General features: G+C 42.7%; 1 protein-coding gene across 3 annotated transcripts in view; it reads right to left on the minus strand.

The window, feature by feature from the left end:
• LOC131251359 (uncharacterized) overlaps positions 1 to 23,859 on the minus strand; it is a 46,507-nt gene extending 22,648 nt beyond the window's left edge. The window contains exons 1-3 of one of the 3 annotated variants that reach the window (XM_058252041.1): positions 23,444 to 23,859; positions 20,444 to 20,566; positions 20,188 to 20,304 (exon numbers count right to left, since the gene is read on the minus strand). In XM_058252041.1, the coding sequence (XP_058108024.1) occupies positions 20,258 to 20,304; positions 20,444 to 20,566; positions 23,444 to 23,747 (474 nt within the window). In that variant the 5' untranslated portion in view covers positions 23,748 to 23,859 and the 3' untranslated portion in view covers positions 20,188 to 20,257. Of the gene's footprint in view, positions 1 to 20,187; positions 20,344 to 20,443; positions 20,567 to 23,443 lie in introns of all 3 variants that reach the window. The other 2 variants (XM_058252042.1, XM_058252040.1) reach the window with 2 other exon arrangements.
• Positions 23,860 to 24,060: the final 201 nt, after the last annotated feature.

Consider the following 24,060-nt stretch of genomic DNA (forward strand, 5'->3'; position numbering starts at 1 on the left):
CATGTCTCCTTCCTGTATCTCCTATTATTCTTCTGTGCACTATTATCACACACTAACACCACCCTCTAAGCTTCTATAAGCTTATGCACGATTGATGCGTGCAGGAGATCCTAGGCAGGCGTCGCAGTGACAGAGTTTGGATTAGAGTTGAGCTTGAGGACCAGTGTTGCAGACTTCCTTTCTTTCTTTTATTATCTTATGTATGTCCTTTTGGACCTTATGTAAGCTTGTAAAAGTTCAATTTCTTAGTGGATTTTGTGATGTGTGCCCTTTGTTATTCTCAGATATACTTGTTGTAATCTTGGGTATGCTCGTATTGGAATGATTATACTGTTATGGAAATCCTCCTTGTAGGATCCCAGGATCGAAACTTGCCTCAGGAGCCGAGAATGGGGTACTGCGGAGGCTGTTGCGGCCAGAACCGGCCATCAAGTTCCTTGTGAGTCCGGTTGTCGAGTCTGGGGCGTGACACATTTCTTCTTTATGGCCTACCCTAACTCCTCCAAACCGTTGGATTGAACCCAAATGGTCGAGATTTAATCCGTTTGAAACCACTTCCACATATGGCCGGTAATGCAAAACTGGCTATTGTTTTTGTTTGGCTACGAAAGAGAGCCCTAGGTTGAAGGGCTATGATTGCTCACGTTCTACAATTGAGATGGTGGGAGGGCAACACAATTTCCGAATTACCACGCTGGTAGCCCGATTTCGCTGGAAACTGTGGGCATGGTAGGGTTTCAGTTAGCCTTGCGTTGTGGACATGATGGCAGTTCTGATCGTCTTGATGATTCCTCATGGTGGGCCACAGTGAAATCAAAACGGACATCGTCTGTTTAAAATCATGCTAGTGGGAGAAAAGTGGAAGAGGCCTTTGCCTCTTTCCGCTAGGCACGGGTCAAACCCAATTCGACCAGGGCCCTGGTCTAGGGCACACACAATAGGTGTGGGGTCCACAGTGATGTTTAGAGAAATCCACTCCAACCATCTAATTTTAACAGCCCAAGTAGGACCATCTGACCCAAGATGGTGTGGGTCCAAAGCTTTGGGGGGCCATACAACTTGATTGGAGAGTTCATTTATGGATCCCTACCAATTTGACGGGCAAATCATTATGAAATTAGACATCAATGGTCAAAAGGTTTCTAGGGTCCCTTAGATGGAAATCAATTATCTGATTAGTAATTAGATGACTTACTATGTGTTTATAATATTGAATGTTACGATAATATTTTTATAACATTGTTATTATTATTATTAAATTTACTATTATCATATTTCTACTCACAAAATATCTAGTTTAAGCCCAATGGAAGGTTTCGATGATCAGACTCCTCATCGGATGATGTGAGGTCTCAGTCTAATGACTGATCTCGACTCAAATGATTGATTTTCAGCTTCAACGGTCAGATTGGTCCCTAACCCAAACATCAGAGTTTCCCAGGGTCCCTGATTCACTATAGAGGAATTTTGATGATTGTTTTCAAACTATGATGGTTTGATTATTGTCAACGGTTGATTGATAATTGAATTAAGTAAATGTCCGATGGATGGTGGATAGCTTGATATACGGATGGGGATTACTCTCAATAGTCAAATTTAGACTGAAATACAGATGAATGTTTTCTTAAACTAGGTTTGTATTTATTATACCAAATTAGGTTACATGATAACACTCAAATACTGGAAAGTACGGGGTGTTACAAGTGTGCACGAGAAGCAATGATGATGGTGTAACACCCTGAACTTATCAATACCCGATATTGAAAGTTCTAGAGTGTTACCATGAAATTTAACTTAATATGTACATATGTACGATACCAATCTAGCTATCCTAACCTTACACCTATTCTCCAACATGAATCTGACCGTTGAGAATGATCTTTATCTATAGATCAAGCCATCCGACCATTGATTTTAAGACAAGATCATCATATGTCCAAGTATTCTCACTTGTCCATCATAACCAACGATTCAACCAATTATCCACTAATAGGTAAAGATATCTGACCGTCCACTTTGAGTTTCGACCAGCCGATCATAATAAACTAACTACTTGATATCTGTATCCACTCGTACACATATCAAATTAAAATTCTGATCTGTTCATCTTGTTCACCACCTATAAATATGCTTAACCCATCATCAAAACTACAATCTAAGAAACTTACACATGTGAACAAGTCACTTAAATCTAACAGTATACATGTTCTACCTCTAGATCACTTTAAAAACCCATTTGTGATCATTCATTTATAAAACTGATCGTACACCCACTTACATGCATGATCATATTACTAACCATCAAGTTTTTCTATTATTAATATGTCATCTGACCATCCATTATGTTGGTTAATATATGTACATTCTCTCGATTAATTTGGTGAATAATTCTTTATTCATAATTATTTAGATATAAGTTCTTTTGTAAGAATTACTTAAAAACATGCCTATAACTATGTAGAACCACTAGATTTTCCAAAACTCTCATATCTGCAATAATTATGAAATGTCATTAACCTAGACCCTTAAATTCTAGATCACATGGTTCTCCCAATCCTTATGATGTGAAATTTTATACTGCGCCTATATATCATAAATTAACCATACATGTCAAATTTCAGCCCTTAAATTATTGTAAAAGTGACCCAATTCACAAATCAGCCCATTAATTGTTGATTTTGGTGTCCATCAAGTGAAGAAACCCCGTAGGTACTCATAGTAGGATATTTCTCTTCATATGAACGACTTGGCTTAACCATAATATAGACTATGTATGAAATATGAAGACCCTACTTTGGTAGGTTTTTCCTTAAGCGCAAAGTTATCCTTTTGAGGCTTACCAACTCCTTATAAATTTGCATCTTCCAATTTAACCACTTCCTACCGTCCATCGCAACTCAAATTTGGACCACACATTGGTCTCATATGAATACGATGTATACAAAATTTAGACCCTGATCTATGATCCTACACCATTGAATGTTGAAGCTAGCTAGGGCTATACGTTGAGTTGAGTCGAGTCGAGGTGGGCCAAGCTTGGCTTGACTCATCTATGCTCTCCTCGAGTTCGAGTTCGAGCTCGAGCTCAGCCTCGAACTTACTAACGGAGCTTGACCTGTTTGTCAAACCTTTCGAGTCAAGCTCAAGGCAAGCTAATAGATCGAGTCGAGGCAAGCTTACCTCAAGGCAAGTCGAGCCTACTCCCAACCCGACCCAACTTACACCCAACACAACCTAGAAACCCGACCCAATTAACACCCGACTCAACCTAGCCACCTTACCCAACTAATCCAACCCACACTAACCCAACTCCCAAATCAAATATTCAATTAATAACATATATATATAATATTTATTTATTTATTTTTAAATATAATATAATATATATTTAAGTCGAGCCGAGCTCGAGATCAAGCTTCGAGCCAAGCCGAGTTCGAGTCGAATCGAGTTAAGATCCACTATGATCGAACTCGGCTTGTTTTTAAAACGAGTTGGGTCATTTGAAACTTGGCTCGCCTTAAGTCATCGTTCGAGCCGAGTCAAGTCAAGGTAGATCGAGCTGAGCTGAGTGAGCTTTTCGAGCTATCTTGGCTCATGTAAAACCCTAAAGCCAGCTCCTTCATTTTAATACAAAATGTAAAATTTTAGATTTAGGCTTTTTTCACCATTGATCAACCACCAACTTTTGTCCAACCTTTTGTCTATCCTGACTACATTTCTCCCAAAATTAGGCCCTGATCATTAAGTGTGGACCGTTAATTGAGATCAACTTTGTTTTGGCACCTGTTAGGAGAATTTTCAAGATATGTCAATCTAAATTTCAGATCACTAAAAAAATCGTATAATACCCTGGCCCTATTCAACAACCCGACACACTGGGTGAATTAGATTCAAAGAAAGATTGTTAGAAAAGGGCAAATTGGAGAAATCCAATCCAAGTGGGATGTGAAACACACCCCTCTCACACACCCACTCCTTTTATAAAGGGGGTGTGCGTTCTCCTCTCCACTCACACGCCCAATCTCCCAACGCCCAAGGAAGAGAGAGAAAGAGAAATATAAAGAGAAAGAGAAAGAGAGAGAGAGAGAGAGATAGAGAAATAGAAAGAGATAGAGAAACAGAAAGCCTAGACGCCATCATCATTTTCCTTCTTCACACGTGTGGTGTCTCCCTCTTGCTCAAGCGATGCCGTGATTTATATAAAAGCTTTCCTACATAGATATCTACTGAGGGTTTAGATCTAAGGATAAGATGAGGGATTCCTTTAAGCTTACACTAATTTGAGTTGATAAGATTTATCTTATTTTTACATACTTTCATATAACCGTGATTTTTCATGCAATTGATTGATTTACCATTATCAATTATTTATCCTTTTGAGAATTATAGTTAAGGTATGATTTTAATTATGTGTAGTGTTTATGAATTTATGTGAGGTGATGGGTATAAGCCTCATCCTTTACCAATTTTGAGAGCGGCACGTGCTTCCACTTTATTTTGAGTTGGCCTTTTGCTCTTCTCCCCATATTTTTGTTGAGGTAGCCTATTTACTACTCTTCTCTTTTATTGAGTTAGCTATTTGTTACACCTCCTTTATTAGGTCAGCCTTGTGCTACCTCCCTTTATGACTTGGGTATGTGTCTTGGAATTTCAAAAATCTTATGGTTCAATTTATTTCCCCTTTGGTGCAAGTGATGTGTTAGAGATCTCACAACTAGTGATTCAAATATTTTATTGTGGACGTAATGCTCTCTGGGTAGTGACCTTCTCGATCGACACGTAATTCCATGGATTTTGGGTAGTGGTGCACGAATCCATGTAAGTCATTCGCAATGCGTATTACATCACTTCCTGGATTGGATGTCGCAAATAGTCTCTCCATGAACAAATCATGTCACGTAATCCATCCAATTCATGTGTTGTGCCGCCTCGAGGTATTCCCATAAATCCACAGTAGCGTTGGACACGCCAGCAAATTTTTGTAGTTATGAGATGCGGGGCGAGCCAGGTTTTATATGAATTATATTCCACGTTGTGATGATCACAACGTATGATGAGCCGTGCACACTCTGCTAGGCATGCATTCATATAATTGGTTGCACGTACCTATATCACTCGTAGTGGTGGAGTACAAGATGTATCGGAACCCTTACATTATTCTTATAAATCTCTTGAATTATTGTTAATTTTAAAGGATAACCATCACTATGAGTAGGGCATTGACCTCTCCAACCGTACAGATGACGTAGGTGATGTGCAGATTGAAGGCACGGATGACAATCCCCTTACAAAAGATTATTTTGAATAAATAAAGAGATAGCTTTATGTTTAGTTTTATTTATTTTCACTACAAACTTTGATAATATAATAAGCTCTCATTGAGAGGGCATTCGATAATTTGTTGAATTCTTTTAATCTAATGGAATAATAAATACAGTTGATTTTTACTCTCGTGAATGTAACTGGATGTAATCTAAATGAAAAGAAAATCAAGATAAGATTTTAAAGCATCTAAATCTTTACATTATTAACACCCGGAATTCGCAAGCACGAGTATGTACTCGAGCCACGAAAAATTCAGGATGTTACAGATGATGTTAGTATGAATATATGATTAGAGATGGTGATAACAACTTAAAGCAGTAGAACTGAAGGATTAAAGCCACGGTGGAGATTGTTGATTGAATTCAAGTCAACCGAAGCATGCTGTGAAGTTTTCGGTCAACTGAAGGTCCAGTTGGGTCAACTAAATGGGAGCATAAGTTTTTGTATAAGTGTGGGTTTTGTTTCATAATTTTGTACAATGATATATAAGTACATCCGTAGATGCGATTAGAGTAATGCTAGAGATGTTCTAGAGGTTAGCATGAATTTTCTAGGGTTTGAAGGAAAAAGTTAGGGTTTTTAATGTAAGTTATTCCATCTCTTGTATTCTTTTGATTATAGTGAATTAATCGTTGCTTTGTGACGTGATTTTTTTCAATAAGAATTTTCCACCTAAAATCTTTGTGTCTGCTATGTTTACTTGAAAATTTCTTTTTTTATTATGTTGTTTGATTTGATTTAAGGTTGCTTCCGTGCCCATTAAGAAATATGAGCACCGAACATAAAGAAAGAAAAGAAAGGAAAGTAAAGAGAGAAAGGAAGGAAGGAAGAAAGAAAAGAAAAGAACGAAAAGGGAGAAGAGAAAAAGAAAGAAAAGAGAGGAAAGGAAAGGAAGAAAGAGAGAAAAAAAGGAGGGGAAGTGGAGCTAGAGGTGGAGCCGACTGGGGAGGAAACTGCGTCTTGCACCAACCGCGGCCTCACTAGGCAGGTCATCACACCCCTAGCCTTATTCTCTAAGGGCCTAATTCAAACCACTGAGATGTATGTGCCATATCCACACCATCCTTTTATCCTGCCGAATCATGGCAAGGCAGGGTCCAAATTTGAGACCGACCCAAAGCTTGGGTGGGGTGAATCGTTGGGAGGAGGGATGGTAACAATGCCACCTACTGAAACCTAACCTGGGCCCATCCTAATGTATGTATTTAGCCCGACCGTCCACTGGATAGTGGAGGCTCATCAGATGCATGTGCCGCATTCATGTCATGCATCCGTTGTTCCCTGTACGTGGCCCACACGATGTATGTGCTTTATACACACCGTCCAACACAACCTGCTGTGAAGTGTTCATGCACGCTGTCCGGACCCGCTGTGAAGTATTTGTTTTATGCGCACTGTCCGAACCCACCGTGACCTGTGTTTTATACTTGTCACCCCCTATGTGGGACCCACCATGATGTACATGTTCTACCAAAGAGGGACCCACCATCATCAGTCTTATCTAGGTCATGCAATGCAAAAACATAATAAGCCAATATCATATACTGAGGAAGTAATGTAGATCAGCTATGCAATGTGGAGACATAGTAAGCCAAATATCATATATTAAGGATGCAATGCAGATCAGCTATGCAATGTGGATGCATAGTAAGTCAAATATCATATACTGAGGATGCAATGCAATATGCAAATCCTGTCGAGTCCACGAATACCGTCAGTCGTATCTAGACCATATAAATGCAGAAACATAGCAACCCAAAATGTCATATGCCATGGATGTAATGCAATATGCGGTGTGAATGAAATGACCAAGCTGGAGTGTGAAGTCGGAATGATAGTACGTAGTATCGCAAGCTATGGGGTCCATCACAAGGGGCTTCTATCCAAACTAGTCTCATACCTAAATTTGGATAGCTAGACTCAATGTGGTAAACTTCTGATCTCAGGTTGGTCGCATGCCCCAACCGAAATCCTGGCCATTGTGAAAGTACACATAATAATTAGTTGCGCACCACCAGCCCGAGTGGATAGTGAATGAATGAATGAATGAGTAAAATATTGAGTATGCAACTCCTGCTCAGTAAGTCCACATATCAGTACTGTACATCTCTGGGATCATCACCGGGGTCTAGTACACTCTACGCCAGCTTGTCGCCCCTATCCGAGCGTACAATTGGGTAAGTGAAAGAGACCTCACTATCTGCCTGCCAATATCGGGCCCGACTCATCGATAGCGGACTCATTCCTCAAGCTGGTCAAACTCAACCTAGATATTGCCTCCTCACTTAGGCGGGTAAGGTCACACCCCTTTCCAACCGACCACGACATAGTGGGAGACACAGCATACTGGTATACGACCCTCGTGTGCTCATGTATCCACTCGATCTCGATGTTGGAGCGTCCTCTGGTACCAAGAGGGTTTAAGAACTTTCACCCAGGGATATCTATGGCACCCCATGTAGAAAAAGATTTCCAGTGTCCCATCTGACCATCCACAACATGTCTGTGGAGGCCATGGCCCTGATGTCGCTAGGGCATATGGTGGTCATACCACAAAATGTAAGATGCATGAGTCATACCATCTAATCATGCATCAAACCTGCGCGTATCATGCGCTCATGTAGGACAACTTCGTCTCTCAGGGAGCCCCATAATAATCTACTCAATGGCATGTGCTATGATCAATCACTCCTCATATCAAGCATGCAGATGATGCGTATGGCCATGTGTTATGATGTTATACTATCACGTACTCATAATCAGTAATCAATAATCGGCCTAACAAAGGGCCTAAAGAAAGGTCACAATGTGGACATTTAACCATCATTACCCATCAATGTGGACATTTAACCAACATTACTCTCAAGGAGTGACCCACATAAAGCCTAAAATATAGTAGGGCCCATGGCGTCACACAAGGGCCTAATGTACTTTTCAATGGGCCTCATCATATGGGCCAATATACATTACAATGGGCCACATCTCATGGGCCTCATATGCATCACAATGGGCCGTATCGCATGGGTTTATATACATCACAATGGGCCGCATCTTATGGGCCTCATATACATCATATTGGGCCTCACCAAATGGGCCGCAAATATATCATATTGGGCCTTAACATATGGGCCAATATATATCACATCGGGCCTTGTCAAATGGGCCCCAGATGCATCATATTGGGCCTCGCCAAATAAGCCACAGATACATCACCTGGACCTCATCAAATGGGCCTCATATACATCATATTGGGGTAGGCCTTGCACATTCCAAATGGGCCCACCAGATCAACACATGGATGTACAACACAAACATCAAGGTGGGCCCCACCATAACGTTTAATTTCCATTCAATCTATTCACAAGGTCACAAAGACCTGAATTAAGAGGGAAAACAAATTTCATATTAATCCAGAACTTCAGTGATCCCAAACGGGTTTCAATCGTAGACGGTCAACCCTCCACTGGTTTGCAATGTGGCCCACTTGATAGACGGTACGGATATAACATATACATCAGTGGTGGGTCCCACCATCCATCCGTCTGGATGGTGTGGACAAGACCCATACATCAAGTGGGATTCCCACTGTCCCAAGCAGTGGACGGTGCGAATGCACCACATACATTACAGCAGGCCCCACATGGCACCGTCCAAATAGACGATGCTCATATAGAATACATGGATTAAAGGTGGGTCCCACCCGTCCAGCGAACGGACGGTGGGGATGAAACCGACAGAACTTGCAACGTCAATACAGCAGCCATATGGCTGGGCTGCTGGCCCACCAACAGATGGACGGTCTGGACATAACACAGACCTCATGATTAGAACCACTGATCTAGCTGATGGGACCCATGTAGATGGACATTGTGGATGAACCACATGGACGGCATGGAGATCACATACATCAAAAGGGACCCACAGAGCTTACTGACGTCAACTCACCAGCTGGATAGCTGTGGGACCCACAGAGCTTGCCAACGTCAACTCACCAGCTGGATACTTGTGGGACCCACAACACTTGCTGACGTCAATATAGCAGCTATATAGCTAGTTTGAGGTACTCCAGCCAATCAGCTACCAGCTGGCGGGTCCCACGTGGGGCCCACCATAATATTTATAATATATTATTATTATTTATCTTATTAATTATTATCATTATCTTTTTTTTTATACAGCCCAACGTCCAGGCCCGTCCAGGAGGGACGGTCAGGATGTAAAATACATATCTCACATGAGTCCCACCGTCCACGTGTGGACGATGGACTGCATGGATGAAACGCATATATCAGAGGTGCGTCCACACGGGTGGCCCACCTCAGCTGTGAATAAAACTGATATTTGTATTTTTCCCACTGTCCAGGCCTGCTGGATGGTGACAATGAGCCAGGCATTAGGTGGGTCCCACAAATGGACGGTGGGAGTATGATACATACAGCATGTGGGTCCCATGTACACATGGCCCACTGCTGTGACTCAAGCTGATATTTATGATTTTTCCCACGTGTTTGGACCTACTGCTGGACAGCAGTCTGTCCAATAGAATGTTGTCCGTCTGTCCGATTGTCTGAACGATCAAGGGATGGACGGTTGGGATCAAATACATGTCTCATGGAAGGTTTCATGCAGGTGGGCCTCACGACCCCGAGACTAAGCTAATATGTGTGTTTTTCCCTTCCTCAGAGCCTACGTGATTGCTGGATGTCCAACAACTTGGACAGCAAGGGTGACCTTGTTGCTGGATGGTCCAGATCCCTCTCACACTCATCGGGTGGGCCACAAAATATGGGAAAGAGAGAGAGAGAGAGGGAGGGAGAGGGAGAGAGAGAGAGAGAGAGAGAGAGAGAGAGGGAAAGAAACAAGAAGCAGGGAGGAGCTCCGCCGCTATGAGCTACCCCTTAATCATACAACACACACATCAATGGGTCCCAATTGTACCATACATCAAAGATCAAGATCTACTCTAGAACACCCACTGATTCCGCTTCTTCTAGGTTCCATGGACTGCTTAGCTCCTAGGCCTTCCCTTTGATGGTGGAAGATGAAGATTGAAGGGTAAAGATAGGAGATAGGGTGGTAGGGAGTGGGCCACACTAGGCTCTTCTCATGGAAAGCTTGGACATTGGCTCTCTCTCTCTCTCTCTCTTGGTGCTTGGGAGAATGGGTGGAGAATGAGAGAGAGGGGGGATGTAAGGAGACAGGGATGGGTGTGATGGGTGAGTGATAGGTGTGACTGATGGGTGTACTTAAGAGGTATGGGTGTGTTGACTTTTAGGTGAGAGAGATATGGGTGTTGGACTTGATTAATTGATGGGATTTATTTGATAGATTGTATAGATTCTCTTCTCGGGATTGCAATGCGCGGTGTTTTCTCAAAATAAACACGGGCCCACAACTCCTGGCCTGGGTATCGCATCGATGCGCGAGACGCGATGTTGGAATCGCGACGACAGCGTGGTCGCTAGGGTACAAATCTCAGGTCGAGTCAACTCAGATATACAGGATGTGACTTAGGGTCACACACAAATGTTAATTACAAGTCATGGGTTGTCGAAATTCGATAGGGAGGATCGCGAAAGTCTACGGAACGATATGGACTAGGATACAGGCCTTACACACCGTCCAAAGGATTTTTGTTCATACCATCGTTGTTTACCATCGGCCCGAGGGGAATCCTCGCTTTGATACCAATTGAGGTCAATCACCATCTTCCTCGAGGATAACTACTTCAAATCCACGAAACTTGTCTGGACTCCTCACAGAGACTTCTCGAATCTACGAGGAAAAGAAATAGAATTAATTTTAAAATATGTGAAAGAAACTTGTTGATTGATTGATAGATGAAATAAATGAGTCTACAACCCTTTAAATAGGGATACCAAGACTTGGAATAAGTTTAGGAATTAAACTATAACTAAAACTCCCTAAAATTCGCAACTTACTATATATAGTAAATTTACTATTTATAGTAAGTGTCTTATGTGGCTTAACCACGTTATTCTCCTGATTTTTCTTAACACTTTTCATGTTGGACACAACTCCTAAAGCCCAACGGATGAAGAGTTATAATCAAACTAAAACTTACAAAAATATATATATAAACGGAAATAAACATGGAATTTGATCATCAATATGATGAAATCTCACAAATTCGACGTGGGCAACCCGGTGTAGCTGGGTTGGTTAGCTAAAGTAGCTCATCTTACCCCAAAATCATATATGGTATGTCAACAAACTCATTCCGGTTTGCAAGATATGCCTATTTTAAGGTTCTAATGGTCTTGATGACTTCCGCCTCCGATCGGGCCTTCTTTGGTCCATCTTGGACATGAAAGCATCCACGACCCGCTTTACATCAAAAACTATCTTGGTGAGAGTATCTAAATACTTCTTGATAATCACCTTTTCTTTGGCATTATAATTATTGCATGAGAAGAGGAAGCCACATGTGTAGAATTCTTCAATGCCCCATAGAGAATCCTGGTTGCGGAATCGTTGATGCATGATTTCAAAACAGTTCATTGAGAAAAGATCATGAGGACTGTAACTTGGCATCAAAAATTGCATGGAAGATATCTTCCTTGTCCTCTGTCTGCAGCCTTTTTCTACTAGTGAGCCTTCTCGAATATGCAGCTATTTTATAACCCAGTGCGTCGTCTGGAGAATTCTGTTGCGAGCCATCCTATCTGTAGGCTCATTGTCCAAGATAGAGAGATGACGGTGGAGGTTTATTGGGATCGTAATAGTTTAATCTATGAATGGACTGTTGAATTTGATCATCTCCTAAGAAACCTTGACGTTATCCCAGGTGTTTTGAAGTCGTTTTTTGCTAAACTTATTGATCTTTTGAAGTTGTTGGTCCTTGCTCTGCTTTTGTTTCTTCTATGAGAAGGTTGGAGGTGGGCTATTTTCTCTCACAAACGATCTAACACTATCTGTCCAGATGTTGGAAGTGGTTTTCAACCAATCTTCCCACTCAAATTCATGACCCCTTCTAGGCAGTCTTTCCACTTCACCCAGAATGATAGCCTGACGGATGGGGGTTGATAAATGATCTATTCTGTCTGAGAAGTCTATAATATGAGGAGTTGACATCTTGAGCAATTTTGGATTCCTAGTGGTAGTCTTGGCACTTTTACTAGGGCATTCTGTTGTTAAAGGTGATTGGAAAAGGCGCGGTGTTCATGCCCACTATTGGGCTTGACTCCTGTTTTGACGAGGAGGAGTTGAGGATTCTGAAACAGCATCGGGGGTTTTCTTAGTCTTCACTATTTCTTGCAAAAAGGGAAGAGGTGGAAGTTAGAAGAAGTTGAAAGTCTTTAAGAATAAAAGGTAAACTTGAAGAATGATAAGCAAGGACTATTACATAAAAAGGAGAGTGCTAAGGAATATACAAGTTACACGGATTAAAGGCGGGTTACAAAGGACAATTGCATGAAGTTTTGGGATTTCCACAGAAATTATGAGTTACACAAGAATAAGGGGAAAGTTCTGCAAAGTTTCAGCACTTGGTGAATTTTGCCAAAGCAAAAGGCCAATTGCGCAGGCGCACAATAAGATGATCCCAAAAAGAGTTGTGTTGTCAAGTAAGAAATCAGCAGCAAATGAGAGATGCGGAAGTAAGAAATAGAATGAACGGTCAAGGGAAGCACTGGGTTTATATAGACTCAAGGACCCGACAACTGTTGCACAGACCCGATCAACCAATTTTGCGCAAACAAATGAAATATCACGCAATTTACAAATTTTGTACGCAAGAGGTTTGATCCACCTTTTGATTTTATCTTTGAAACAATCAAAGGGGGATTGAGGAGGCACACAAAATTAGTTTTACAATTGCACAACCGGGAGGTATTGTGTGATCGCACAATAGGCCAAATGACTAGAATGATAATTGAGCAGATTGATGAAGTTGCTTGTAAGGAATATAAGTTGTGCAGCCGATCACAATGCCAAAAATTATTGAGAGATGTTGCGCGACCGTGCAACATGCTGGAGTTAGTGACGCAGGGATGAACGTGATGAGGATAACTACTCCGAATCCACGGAGCTTCTCTGGACTCCTCACAGAGACTTCTCGAATCCACGAGGAAAGAAAGCAGAAAATAGAAATAAATTCTAAGAAATTTGAAATTGATTAATTGATCAATAAAAACGAGTTCACAACCCTTTAAATAGGGGTACCAAGCAATGGGAAAGAAATTAGAATCAAACTACAACTCAAACTCCTAGAATCCGTGACTTACTATAAATAGTAAACTTACTATTTATAGACGGTCGTGATGTCTACTAGTGCGCAAGGTTTTCGGCCAAAAATAGTAAGTGTCCTATTTAGCTTCACCAAACCGTTATCCTAATTATTCTAAGCTCTTTTCACGTTGGGCACAACTCCTAAAGCCCAACGGATGAAGAGTTATAATCAAACTAAAACTTACTATTTATAGTAAAAACGAAATTAAAACAGGGAAACGACCGTCGATCCAGGGGTTTTTCGCAATTTCGGGCTGCGCAACCCGGCATAGTAGGTTGGTTGGCTTCAGTAGCTCGTTCTACCCCAAAATCATATATTTTACGTCAGATAACTCATTTCAGATTGTAAGATACGCCCGATTTAAGGTTCGATGGTCTAAATCACTTTTGTCATCGACCGGGCCTTTTTCTGATCCATCTTGGCCACGTAACTGTCCGCGACCCGCTCTACATCAGTCTCTTCCACTTCAAAAGAACTTGTCCTTGAGTTCTCGTCATGCTCTGGTTCATGATACTCGGTTAAGTCCGTGACATTGAAAGTCCATGAGATTGCCATGTCATCTGGGAGATCAACAACATAAGCGTTGTCATTGATCTTTCGGATGAGTGGTACCGGTCCAATCTTCTTATTTTTCAACTTGTTGTACGTCCCAGTCGAAAATCTCTCTTTGCGCAGATGGATCATAATGCAGTCGCCTACCTCAAACACTTCTTGTCGCCGATGCTTGTCCGCTTGTTCCTTTTACTTCTCGTTCGAGGTATGTAGCTTGGTCTGCACTTCTGCATGGATGCCCATGATCTTGTCTGTCATATGTTCTGCTGCAATGCTCGTGCCTGGGTGCCTGGGCAGAGGAACCAAGTCAAGTGTGTGGCGAGGCACTCGTCCGTAAATAATCTGGAACGGTAATCTCCCTGTCGAGCGGTTCACCATATTGTTGAATGCAAACTCTGCTTGAGACAAGGTCAAATCCCACTGCTTCGGTTTTTCTCCTGAAATACAATGAAGGAGGTTTCCCAACGGGCGATTCACAACTTCGGTATGCCCATCAGTCTGTGGGTGGTAAGCACTACTGAATTGAAGTCGTGTATCGAATCGATTCCATAAAGTCCGCCAAAAGTGGCTAATGAACTTCGTGTCACGATCGGAAGTAATGGTCTTGGGGACCCCGTGTAGCCATACGACCTCCCTGAAAAACAGATTCGCCACATGTGTTGCATCGAGGGTCTTCTTGCATAGGATAAAGTTCGCCATCTTGGAGAAACGATCTACCACCACGAACACCAAATCCATGTCGCGTTGTGTTCGTGGGAGACCAAGCACAAAGTCCATTGATAAATCCTCCCAAGGACCGTTAGGCACAGGTAACGGGGTGTAGAGGCCCGTATTCTGAGATTGCCCCTTGGAGGTCTGACAAACATGACAACGTTGTACGGCTTTTTCCACATCGCGTACTAATTGCGGCCAGTAATACCGCTCTTCCACAAGAGCTCGCGTCTTGTCTCGCCCCAGGTGTCCACCGAGGCCACCTCCATGTAGCTCCTGAATAATCTGCTCCTTCAGAGAACTTTGGGGGATGCACAATCGATTCCCTTTGAAGAGAAAATCGTCCTGTATATGAAGGTCACTGGGGTGACCTTCTTGGCACTTCATCCAAGAATCTTTGAAGTCTTCATCCTCGACATACAGCTCCTTGAGACAGTCGAAGCCGACCACCTCGTTGCTTATCGTAATAAGTAGTGATGCACGACGGCTAAGTGCATCAGCCACCTTGTTCTGCTGCCCTGACTTGTGCTTCAGAACGAACGTGAATTCCTGTAAAAATGTAACCCATCTAGCATGCACACGATTCACGTTAGTCTGACTATTAATAAACTTTAATGCTTGATGGTCAGTGTACAAAACAAACTCTCTTTGAATCAGATAATGCCGCCAATGTTGTAGTGCCTAAACAACTGCGTACAACTCAAGCTCATAAGTCGACCACTTCTTTCGGGCTTCACTGAGCTTCTCGCTGTAGAAGGCTACCGGCCTGCCTTCCTGTGATAATACTCCTCCAATTTCGACGTATGAAGCGTCACACTCAACCTCAAACAATTTGTCGAAATTAGGAAGCACCAAAACCGATGTTGTAGACAAACGATGCTCGATCTCATGAAAGCTTTTGTCAGCTTTATCGGTCCACTCGAACGGTCCTTTTTTCATGCAATCTGTTATAGGCGCGACTATGGTACTAAAATCTCACACAAATCGATGATAGAAAGTCGCCAACCCGTGAAAACTCCTCACCTCATAAATGGTTGTCGGGATCGGCCATTCCCTAATAGCTCGCACCTTTTCATCGTCCACACGAATGCCTGTGGACGTTACAACAAATCCTAGAAACAATGGGCTGTCAGTTAAAGAACTACACTTCTTCAAGTTGATGTACAACTTGTTAATTTGTAGGACCTGCAGCACCTGCCTGAGATGTTTCCTGTGCTCCGCCTCATCCTGGCTATATATCAATATGTCATTAAAATATACTACCACAAATCGTCCAGTGAACGGTTTTAAAACTTGATTCATCAAACGCATAGAAGTACTTAGTGCGTTCGATAGGCCAAAGGGCATGACCAGCCACTCATACAACCCTTCCTTGGTCTTGAATGCCGTTTTTCACTCATCACCGGGTCGAATACGAATTTGATGGTACCCGCTCCTTAGATCTAGTTTAGAGAACACCTTGGCCCCTTCTAACATATCGAGCATGTCGTCTAACCGTGGTATTGAAAACCGATATTTGATGGTAATTTTGTTAATTGCCCGGCTGTCAAAACACATGCACCAGCTTCCATCTTTTTTTGACGTTAATAATGCTGGTACGGCACATGGGCTCATGCTCTCTCTCAAGAGACCTTTACGGATCAATTCCTCCACTTGTCCCTGAAGTATCTCACACTCCTTCGGACTCATCCGATAATGAGGGCGGTTGGGCAGGCTAACCCCAGGGACGAGGTCTATGTGATGTTGGATGTCCCTCATGGGGGGCAATCCATCAGGTAAATCCTCAGGCCAGACTTCCTTGAATTCGTTTAGCAACAGTCTTAAACTTGGAGGGATGTTTGAGGGTTTCTCTTCCTCGCCCTTCACCACTACAGCGTATACCTCGCCGGTTTCCTTGGATTCTTACATAAAATCCCGAATGGTCAAGAGAGAACTCCCCTCTACTTTAGAGGCTTCAAGGTGGTTCTCTGGTGCCATAGGGGCAAGGATTATTTTTCAACTATCCTTGACGAATACGTAAACATTATCTCGTCCTCGATGGGTCGCATCACGGTTCGACTGCCAGGGTCGACCGAGTAACATATGACAAGCTTCCATATCGACCACGTCACAAAGTATTTGATCTTTATAATTTTTACCAATTAAAAACGAGATAGTGCATTGTTCAGTTACCTTGGTCTCATTCACATTTTTTATCCAACCAATTGAGTACGGGGAAAGATGTTTCATCGTTGGTAGCCGCAACTTATCTACCATCACTCTTGAGACGATGTTCTCGCTACTACCACTGTCTATGATCACATCACAGACCTTTCCATTGACGGTGCACCGAGTACGAAATATATTGTGTCGTTGTGGATGTAATTTCTTTCGTGGGGCATACAGCAATTGCCTCATAACTAGAAATTCACCACGATCCTCGCCCGTCATTTCATCGCCACCTGCTATTTCTTCAGTGATTTGTTCATGTTCATCAAAGCGATGGTCTTCTTCTACGGCCTCATCTTCAGTGCCCCCTTCGTTTATAGTCAAGTGTGCTGCGGGACGTTGAGGACAAGTGTTTGATAAGTGGCCTGGTTGGCCACAGCGGTAACAATTGTTCGACCTTGGCCGAGCATAAGGATTTGGAATCCTACTCGGACTCGCTGTTGTAGGTGCTGCACGTTGAGGCCTGGATGAGCCGCTCCCCGTATCACGGTTTGCGGTTGTAGGAAGTTGAGGTACTGGGTCTTTTCCTCGTGGCAGCACTGGATCCTGCGTGGGACCCGTCATGGGGGGTCGAGTTGAAGGATATGGACGAGCAGGAGCTCTTGCAAGTTGTGTTTCTGCCCTACCCGCCAATTGAACTACTTCATCCACAGTCCCGACTGGGTACATCTGAACTCGGTCCTGAATTGTCGGTCGCAACCCACCTATAAATCGTGCCACCTTCTGTGACTCAGATTCTGACAGATCGTTTCGTGTAGCCAGCCGTTGAAATTCTTCAGTGTAATCTGTAACTGTTCGATTTCCTTACCTACAATTTTGATATTGCTGGAATAATATCTGCTCATAATCACTGGGGAGAAATCGAGATCGAAGAAGATGTCTCATCCGTGGCCATGATGAAATGGGCGCCTTGTTCTGGTGGGCCCGTGAGAGTTGTAATTGTTCCCACAATGCAGAAGCACCAGATATTAATTTAAACGCTACCAATTTTACCATTTTATGATCTGGCACGTCCATGTAATCAAAATATCTCTCTACTTCGGCTAGCCAATCGAGAAAATCTTCTATACGTAATAAACCGTTAAAACTAGGAAGTTCAGCCTTACCTCGATAGTCTCTTTCAGCACGATCTAGATGATCACCTCCATGGATTGGTCGTCGGGCAAAACCCTCATTAAGGTCCTCGTCACTAGAACTTGAATCATCTGGTGTAGCCCTACGGTTTGCCACTGGTAGTGCTCTACGAAAATCAGGGTTGCGTCGTACAGCAACCATGGGTGGTGGAGCCACCATGGGTGGGGGAGCAACCAAAGGTGGTGGAGCACCGCCTAGGGCTCGGGGTGGGAGTAGCGCATCCGCAAGACGGTCGAGAGTTGCCTGCAGCCCTTGCATGGTCAACTGACTCTCCCGGTGGAAAGCTTCCATTCTTTCCGAAAGATAACGAATCCCTGGATCACCGTCCACAGGATTTTGATTCATACCTTCATTATTTGTCATCGGCCCGAGGGGAATCCTCGCTCTGATACCAATTGACGCAGGGATGAACGTGATGAGGATAACTACTCCGAATCCACGGAGCTTCTCTGGACTCCTCACAGAGACTTCTCGAATCCACGAGGAAAGAAAGTAGAAAATAGAAATAAATTCTAAGAAATTCGAAATTGATTAATTGATCAATAAAAACGAGTTCACAACCCTTTAAATAGGGGTACCAAGCAATGGGAACGAAATTAGAATCAAACTACAACTCAAACTCCTAGAATCCGTGACTTACTATAAATAGTAAACTTACTATTTATAGACGGTCGTGATGTCTACTAGTGCGCAAGGTTTTCGGCCAAAAATAGTAAGTGTCCTATTTGGCTTCACCAAACCGTTCTCCTAATTATTCTAAGCTCTTTTCACGTTGGGCGCAACTCCTAAAGCCCAACGGATGAAGAGTTATAATCAAACTAAAACTTACTATTTATAGTAAAAATGAAATTAAAACAGGGAAACGACCGTCGATCCAAGGGTTTTTCACAATTCCGGGCTGCGCTACCCGGCGTAGCGGGGTTGGTTGGCTTCAGTAGCTCATTCTACCCCAAAATCATATATTTTACGTCAGATAACTCATTCCGGATTGCAAGATACGCCCGATTTAAGGTTCGATGGTCTAGATCACTTTTGTCATCGACCGGGCCTTTTCTGATCCATCTTGGCCATGTAACTGTCCACGACCCGCTCTACATCAGTTAGGAATGTGCATGTGACCGCGTTACATTGGTGGGTTGTACGAAAAGGGATTTCACACGTGCAAATGCCTATAAATATCCATTCACCCCTCTCATTTGAACACTTTAGACATTCGGGAGCTCATAAAAGAGAAGATCCATGGAACTCAGGTATCGAAAAGATCCACGGAACTTACCCTTCCTGAGAGTCATGCACTAATGTTAGTTGGTCGCATCCTAGGTCAGGAGAACCACCGGAGTAGAAAGAACAAAAGGCCAGAAAGAAGTTAGGACTAAGGTTGATTGTGTGACCATGCAATAGGGTCGTGGCCGCGCAATCAGAATGCCCACGCAACTTGTACGAAAGACTGTTGGAGCCTGCGCAACAAGGGTTTTGAATCCGCAATAGACTAGCAAAGTAATAAATGTAGTATTAAGTTGTTTAAGAAGAGACTACCTTACATTTAGGAACTAAAGTAATAAAGGTAGTATTAAGTTGTTTAAGAATTTTCAAAGATTCAAAAAAAACTAAGAATGGCCCTATAAATATCCTCCCCACAATAGGCTAGCAAACCTTCAAAATATGGGCACTGAAGCCATCAGATCCAATAGCCATATTGGGGTTTGCGTACTTGACAGCAGTTTCAATCTTAGTTATTTTCTATCAGCTTGCAAAGGTTTTGACTCTCGATGGATGAAAGCCAATTCACATTTTCAAGAAGGTTCAAATTGATCTAAGAGCTATGATAATATGAGAAGTTGCTTATTAAAGTGATTAACCAGGATTGCCTTAATCTCATCTCATTAGAACAGACCACTCCATCCGTATCCTTAATTTCCTAGATTGTAGAAGAATCTTGTCTAGCCTTAATTGAAGAATAGAAGAACTTAGAGTTCATATCCTTTAACAAGTCTAGAGTCCCTCACCTTTTTCTTAAGCATGGATAATTCAAAGCTTTGGATTCGAACCAATTCCAACTTAGTGCTCCTTTCCAAGTCAATGTTGGAAGTCAAAAGGGTCATGCTTGAACATAGGGGAATTCTCTGAAAAGGCCAGGATGCAGATAAGAGGCTCTATACTTACTAAAAGAATCAATATATTTAGCGTTAGCAAAAAACCCATCTAATCTACATTCAATCCTTTGCGTCCCACCATTAGAATTAGACCAAAAAAAGATATTACCAATAAGCTGCAAGTCATCAAGCCCGACTAAAGAAAGACATTTATTGAATTCCTCAATTTGCTTTAGATTAGGGCCGCCTCCACCTCTTTTCTCATGAAGGAAGCGAATACAATTGAAATCTCCTGCAAGCATCCCAGTAACAACAATGTCAGCATCAAACGTAGAGATATCATTCCAAAGAATACTTCTTTGACAGGCATCATTTGAAGCATATATGCCTCAAAATAAAAATGTTCTGGAAAGGTTGATGCTCTAATGTCACAATGAATATGTTGGTCGGTCAAGCTTCAAATAGAAACTTGAATTGAGCATTTCCAAGAAATGAAAATCCTATGATAAGAGCTTTGATCCACATTTGTTTGATAGTCCCGAGATTTAATAAGAATGGTGTTAAGAAATAGTAAATATTAGCCTTCCCGATACGAGGCTCATTTATGCAAATCATGGATGGATCAAGATTAGCCATATAAACATTAAACTCTTTCTTCATAAAGGGCATATTTAAGCCTCTCACATTCGAAATTAGTATCTTCATATGTCATCTGAATGTAGAGAGGATTTGAATAAGGATGAGGGAAGAATCACATCGAGAAGCAGAGACAGCTGAAGGAGTAATCTAATCAACAGTAAGTCATCAATATCTATAGAAGCAGAGACAGCTGAAGGAGTAATCTAATCAACAGTAAGTCATCAATATCTATATTCCCGTCAATATTCAAAACGGTATTAGCTTAATTACAGTAAGTCATCGATATCTATATTTAATTACACTTTGCTTGTGATGAAACGGTAACTTACCAACTTGGCATAAGGTTACCTCCAAAGGTACCAGTAGAGTTAGAATTAGCCTCATTCGAAATATTTTTCTTTTTCTTTTTTGGGGTTGGCTTAGACGAAACTACTAATGAGTTTAATGGAGGAGATGGGTTAGCCCCACTAGAGTTGGAAGGAGGAGATGGCTTAGCCACTTTTTGTGACATTGGAGTATTGGGACAATTTCTTTCTGAGTGGTTAAAAGAGGGCACATCTTTTGCATGGGATAGTTTCCAGAAGTATTCCACCACTGAGCGAAAATTTCATCATCCAATTCAAGCTCAACTGAGTTTGGAAGAGGGGAATTAACCCCAACTTCCAAGCAAACCCTAGGCGATATCCATAAAAAGTGGCTTTCCGACGGGGCTAGCAAGAATATCCAAAAAAGAAAAAAGTTCTAAAATTAAAATTAAAATTTGAAAAGTTCAACCATAAGGAAATAGTATCCAAATCTTATTTTTAGAGAGATGTCTTGCAGGTCCACTGCTTAAGGACCGATGGATGACCACTTACAAACCATGGACCCTTTTCCGGAATTGCTTGGATCTCATCAAAATCTTTAAATTTAGATAAATAAAAACTATCCTCTAAAGAGATAAATTCTATTCCATGTTTAACTTTCGATGGTCTCTCTTAAGATGCTTTGACCGTAAGGTGATACAGATGCTTGCCAATGAAATATCCCACGAGATTTGGACCAATCTTTCTCACTAATATGAGCATCTTCATATGAATTTTTTTTATCAAAAAGGAGCATTTGGACTATGTTTGGCATATTCCAAAGCTAAATCAGAGTTTAAATTTGTAGTTGAGAAAAGAGAGGACTAACGTTTCTGAGGAACACCTTTTACCCGCACTTTGATCCACGTGTTGGGTATGATTTGAATGGAAGGCCTAATCTTTCCGAGGAACATCTTGACTCGCACCTTCATCCACGTGTTGGGCATGATTTGAAGTGTCATTGATGATCCGGCGGTAGCCAGATTGTGGCATGAATACTAGCCATGGTTGGCCACTAGAGGGCTGGGCAGCGTTTTGGTTTGAGCAGGCCACAGAAAGCCCAGCAGCTAGTCCTAAAGAGATCGGGGAATCCCCGGATCCACCGAGGTATGGTGGATCGCTAGCTGTGGGGCCACTGTGATGTATGTGACTTATATCTACACTGTCCATCCATTTAGATAGCTTATTTTAGGGCATGATCCTAAACCATAGCACAGGAAACGGTCATGATTGAATCCCCACTATTAAAAATTCATGGGGCCATAGGAATGTTTATTTTCCATCCAACCTGTTGATAAGGTAACAAAAACCTGGATGAAGAGACCATATAAATATCAGCTTGATTTAAAACTTTTGTGTCCCACAAAAGGTTTTTAATGGTTGATTACCACTATTTCACGTATTATGGTCTACCTGAGAATTGGATCTATTTCATTTTGGGAATTATACCTTAAAATGATTTTTCAAATGGGATGGACGGTGTGGATATAAGGCACATACATCACGGTGGGCCCCACGGTCAGGGATCCCACCCACGGTCATTGTCCCAGCTGCCCACCAAGCACAGCATCTCTTGGCTGCAGGATCTGGCAAGTTGACGTGGGTCCTGGACTAGTCGGTAGCTGGTCCTAGAGGGAAAAGCTGGGCTGCTAGATCGGGCCCCAGAGCCAGAGTTGCGTCTGGGATTAGGCGGGACAGTGGCTGGGTCGAGGAAATCCGACCCATTATCAACATTGCTAGGAGAAGATCCCAGCCGTCTGATGGTTTGTTGCTCGGCTAAATGATGGCTGGCCCAGAAGAAGATCCCAGCCGTCTGATGGTTTGTTGCTCGTCTAAACGAAGGCTGGCCCAGAAGAAGATCCAGACTGAAGAGGATTAACAGCCGGATTCCGATCAGCAGACACAGAGACCTAAGACTCTCTGGCTGGCCCAGCAAGGTTCGGCCCATTCAGCCCACTCCTAGATGATGGGCCAGAGAAGAGAGAATTGAGCCCACTTCGATGTTGCCAAGCAGGAATCAGGCGGGGTCCAAAAGCCAGCCTAGAAGCCATCCCAGTCCACACAGAAGCCGTCCCTGTTTTAGCTTCAACGGTTGAAAAATAACCGTTGGAACAGAGTCTACCTGAGGAGATTGGATAAGGGGTTTTCCGGTGAGAAACTCGCCGGAAGGTGAAGCACCGGCGTACCTATCGACGGGGAAGCCCCGCCAGGAATAGCAGAAGTCGATTGGTTCTCAGCCAGAGTAGATGGAGATGGCGAAGGAGACCTTTGCCCGGAAGATTCAGATGCGATTGGAATAGCTGTGCTTTCGGTAACCCGGCGAGCAGCAACTGCAGGAGTTGAAACAAGAGGTCTCATCCACACCACGAATTGCTTACAGAAGGCGTAAGAGGAAACCGGTCTTGGAGATATCGACGGACGTTGCGCATAAGCTCCTTGCTTGTCGTCAGCGGGAGGAGGTGGGACTTCTGATGGTTGATGGCCTGACATGCTATTCGAATCTGCTCATCGTAAGGAGCTAATACGATGTAGAGTGGGTCGCGGACAATTTCATGGCCAAGATGGACCAGGGAAGACCCGATCGAATGCGGAAGTGATCGGGACCGTCGTAACACTAATACTGGGAGAAATTTACGACTGTGGACCCCACCTTTTATCCAGCGGTTTTTTAGTGGCAATACAAACTTAGAATACGCACTTGGACCTCCTCGTACGGAGTCGGAATCTCTGGACGAAAATACCCCTCCTTTTGACGGAAACGGATTCGGTACTCCCACTGCCACCAGCTAATGGCGGACGGTCG

Source organism: Magnolia sinica, chromosome 7, assembly GCF_029962835.1.
Source record: "Magnolia sinica isolate HGM2019 chromosome 7, MsV1, whole genome shotgun sequence".
Taxonomy (NCBI): domain Eukaryota; kingdom Viridiplantae; phylum Streptophyta; class Magnoliopsida; order Magnoliales; family Magnoliaceae; genus Magnolia; species Magnolia sinica.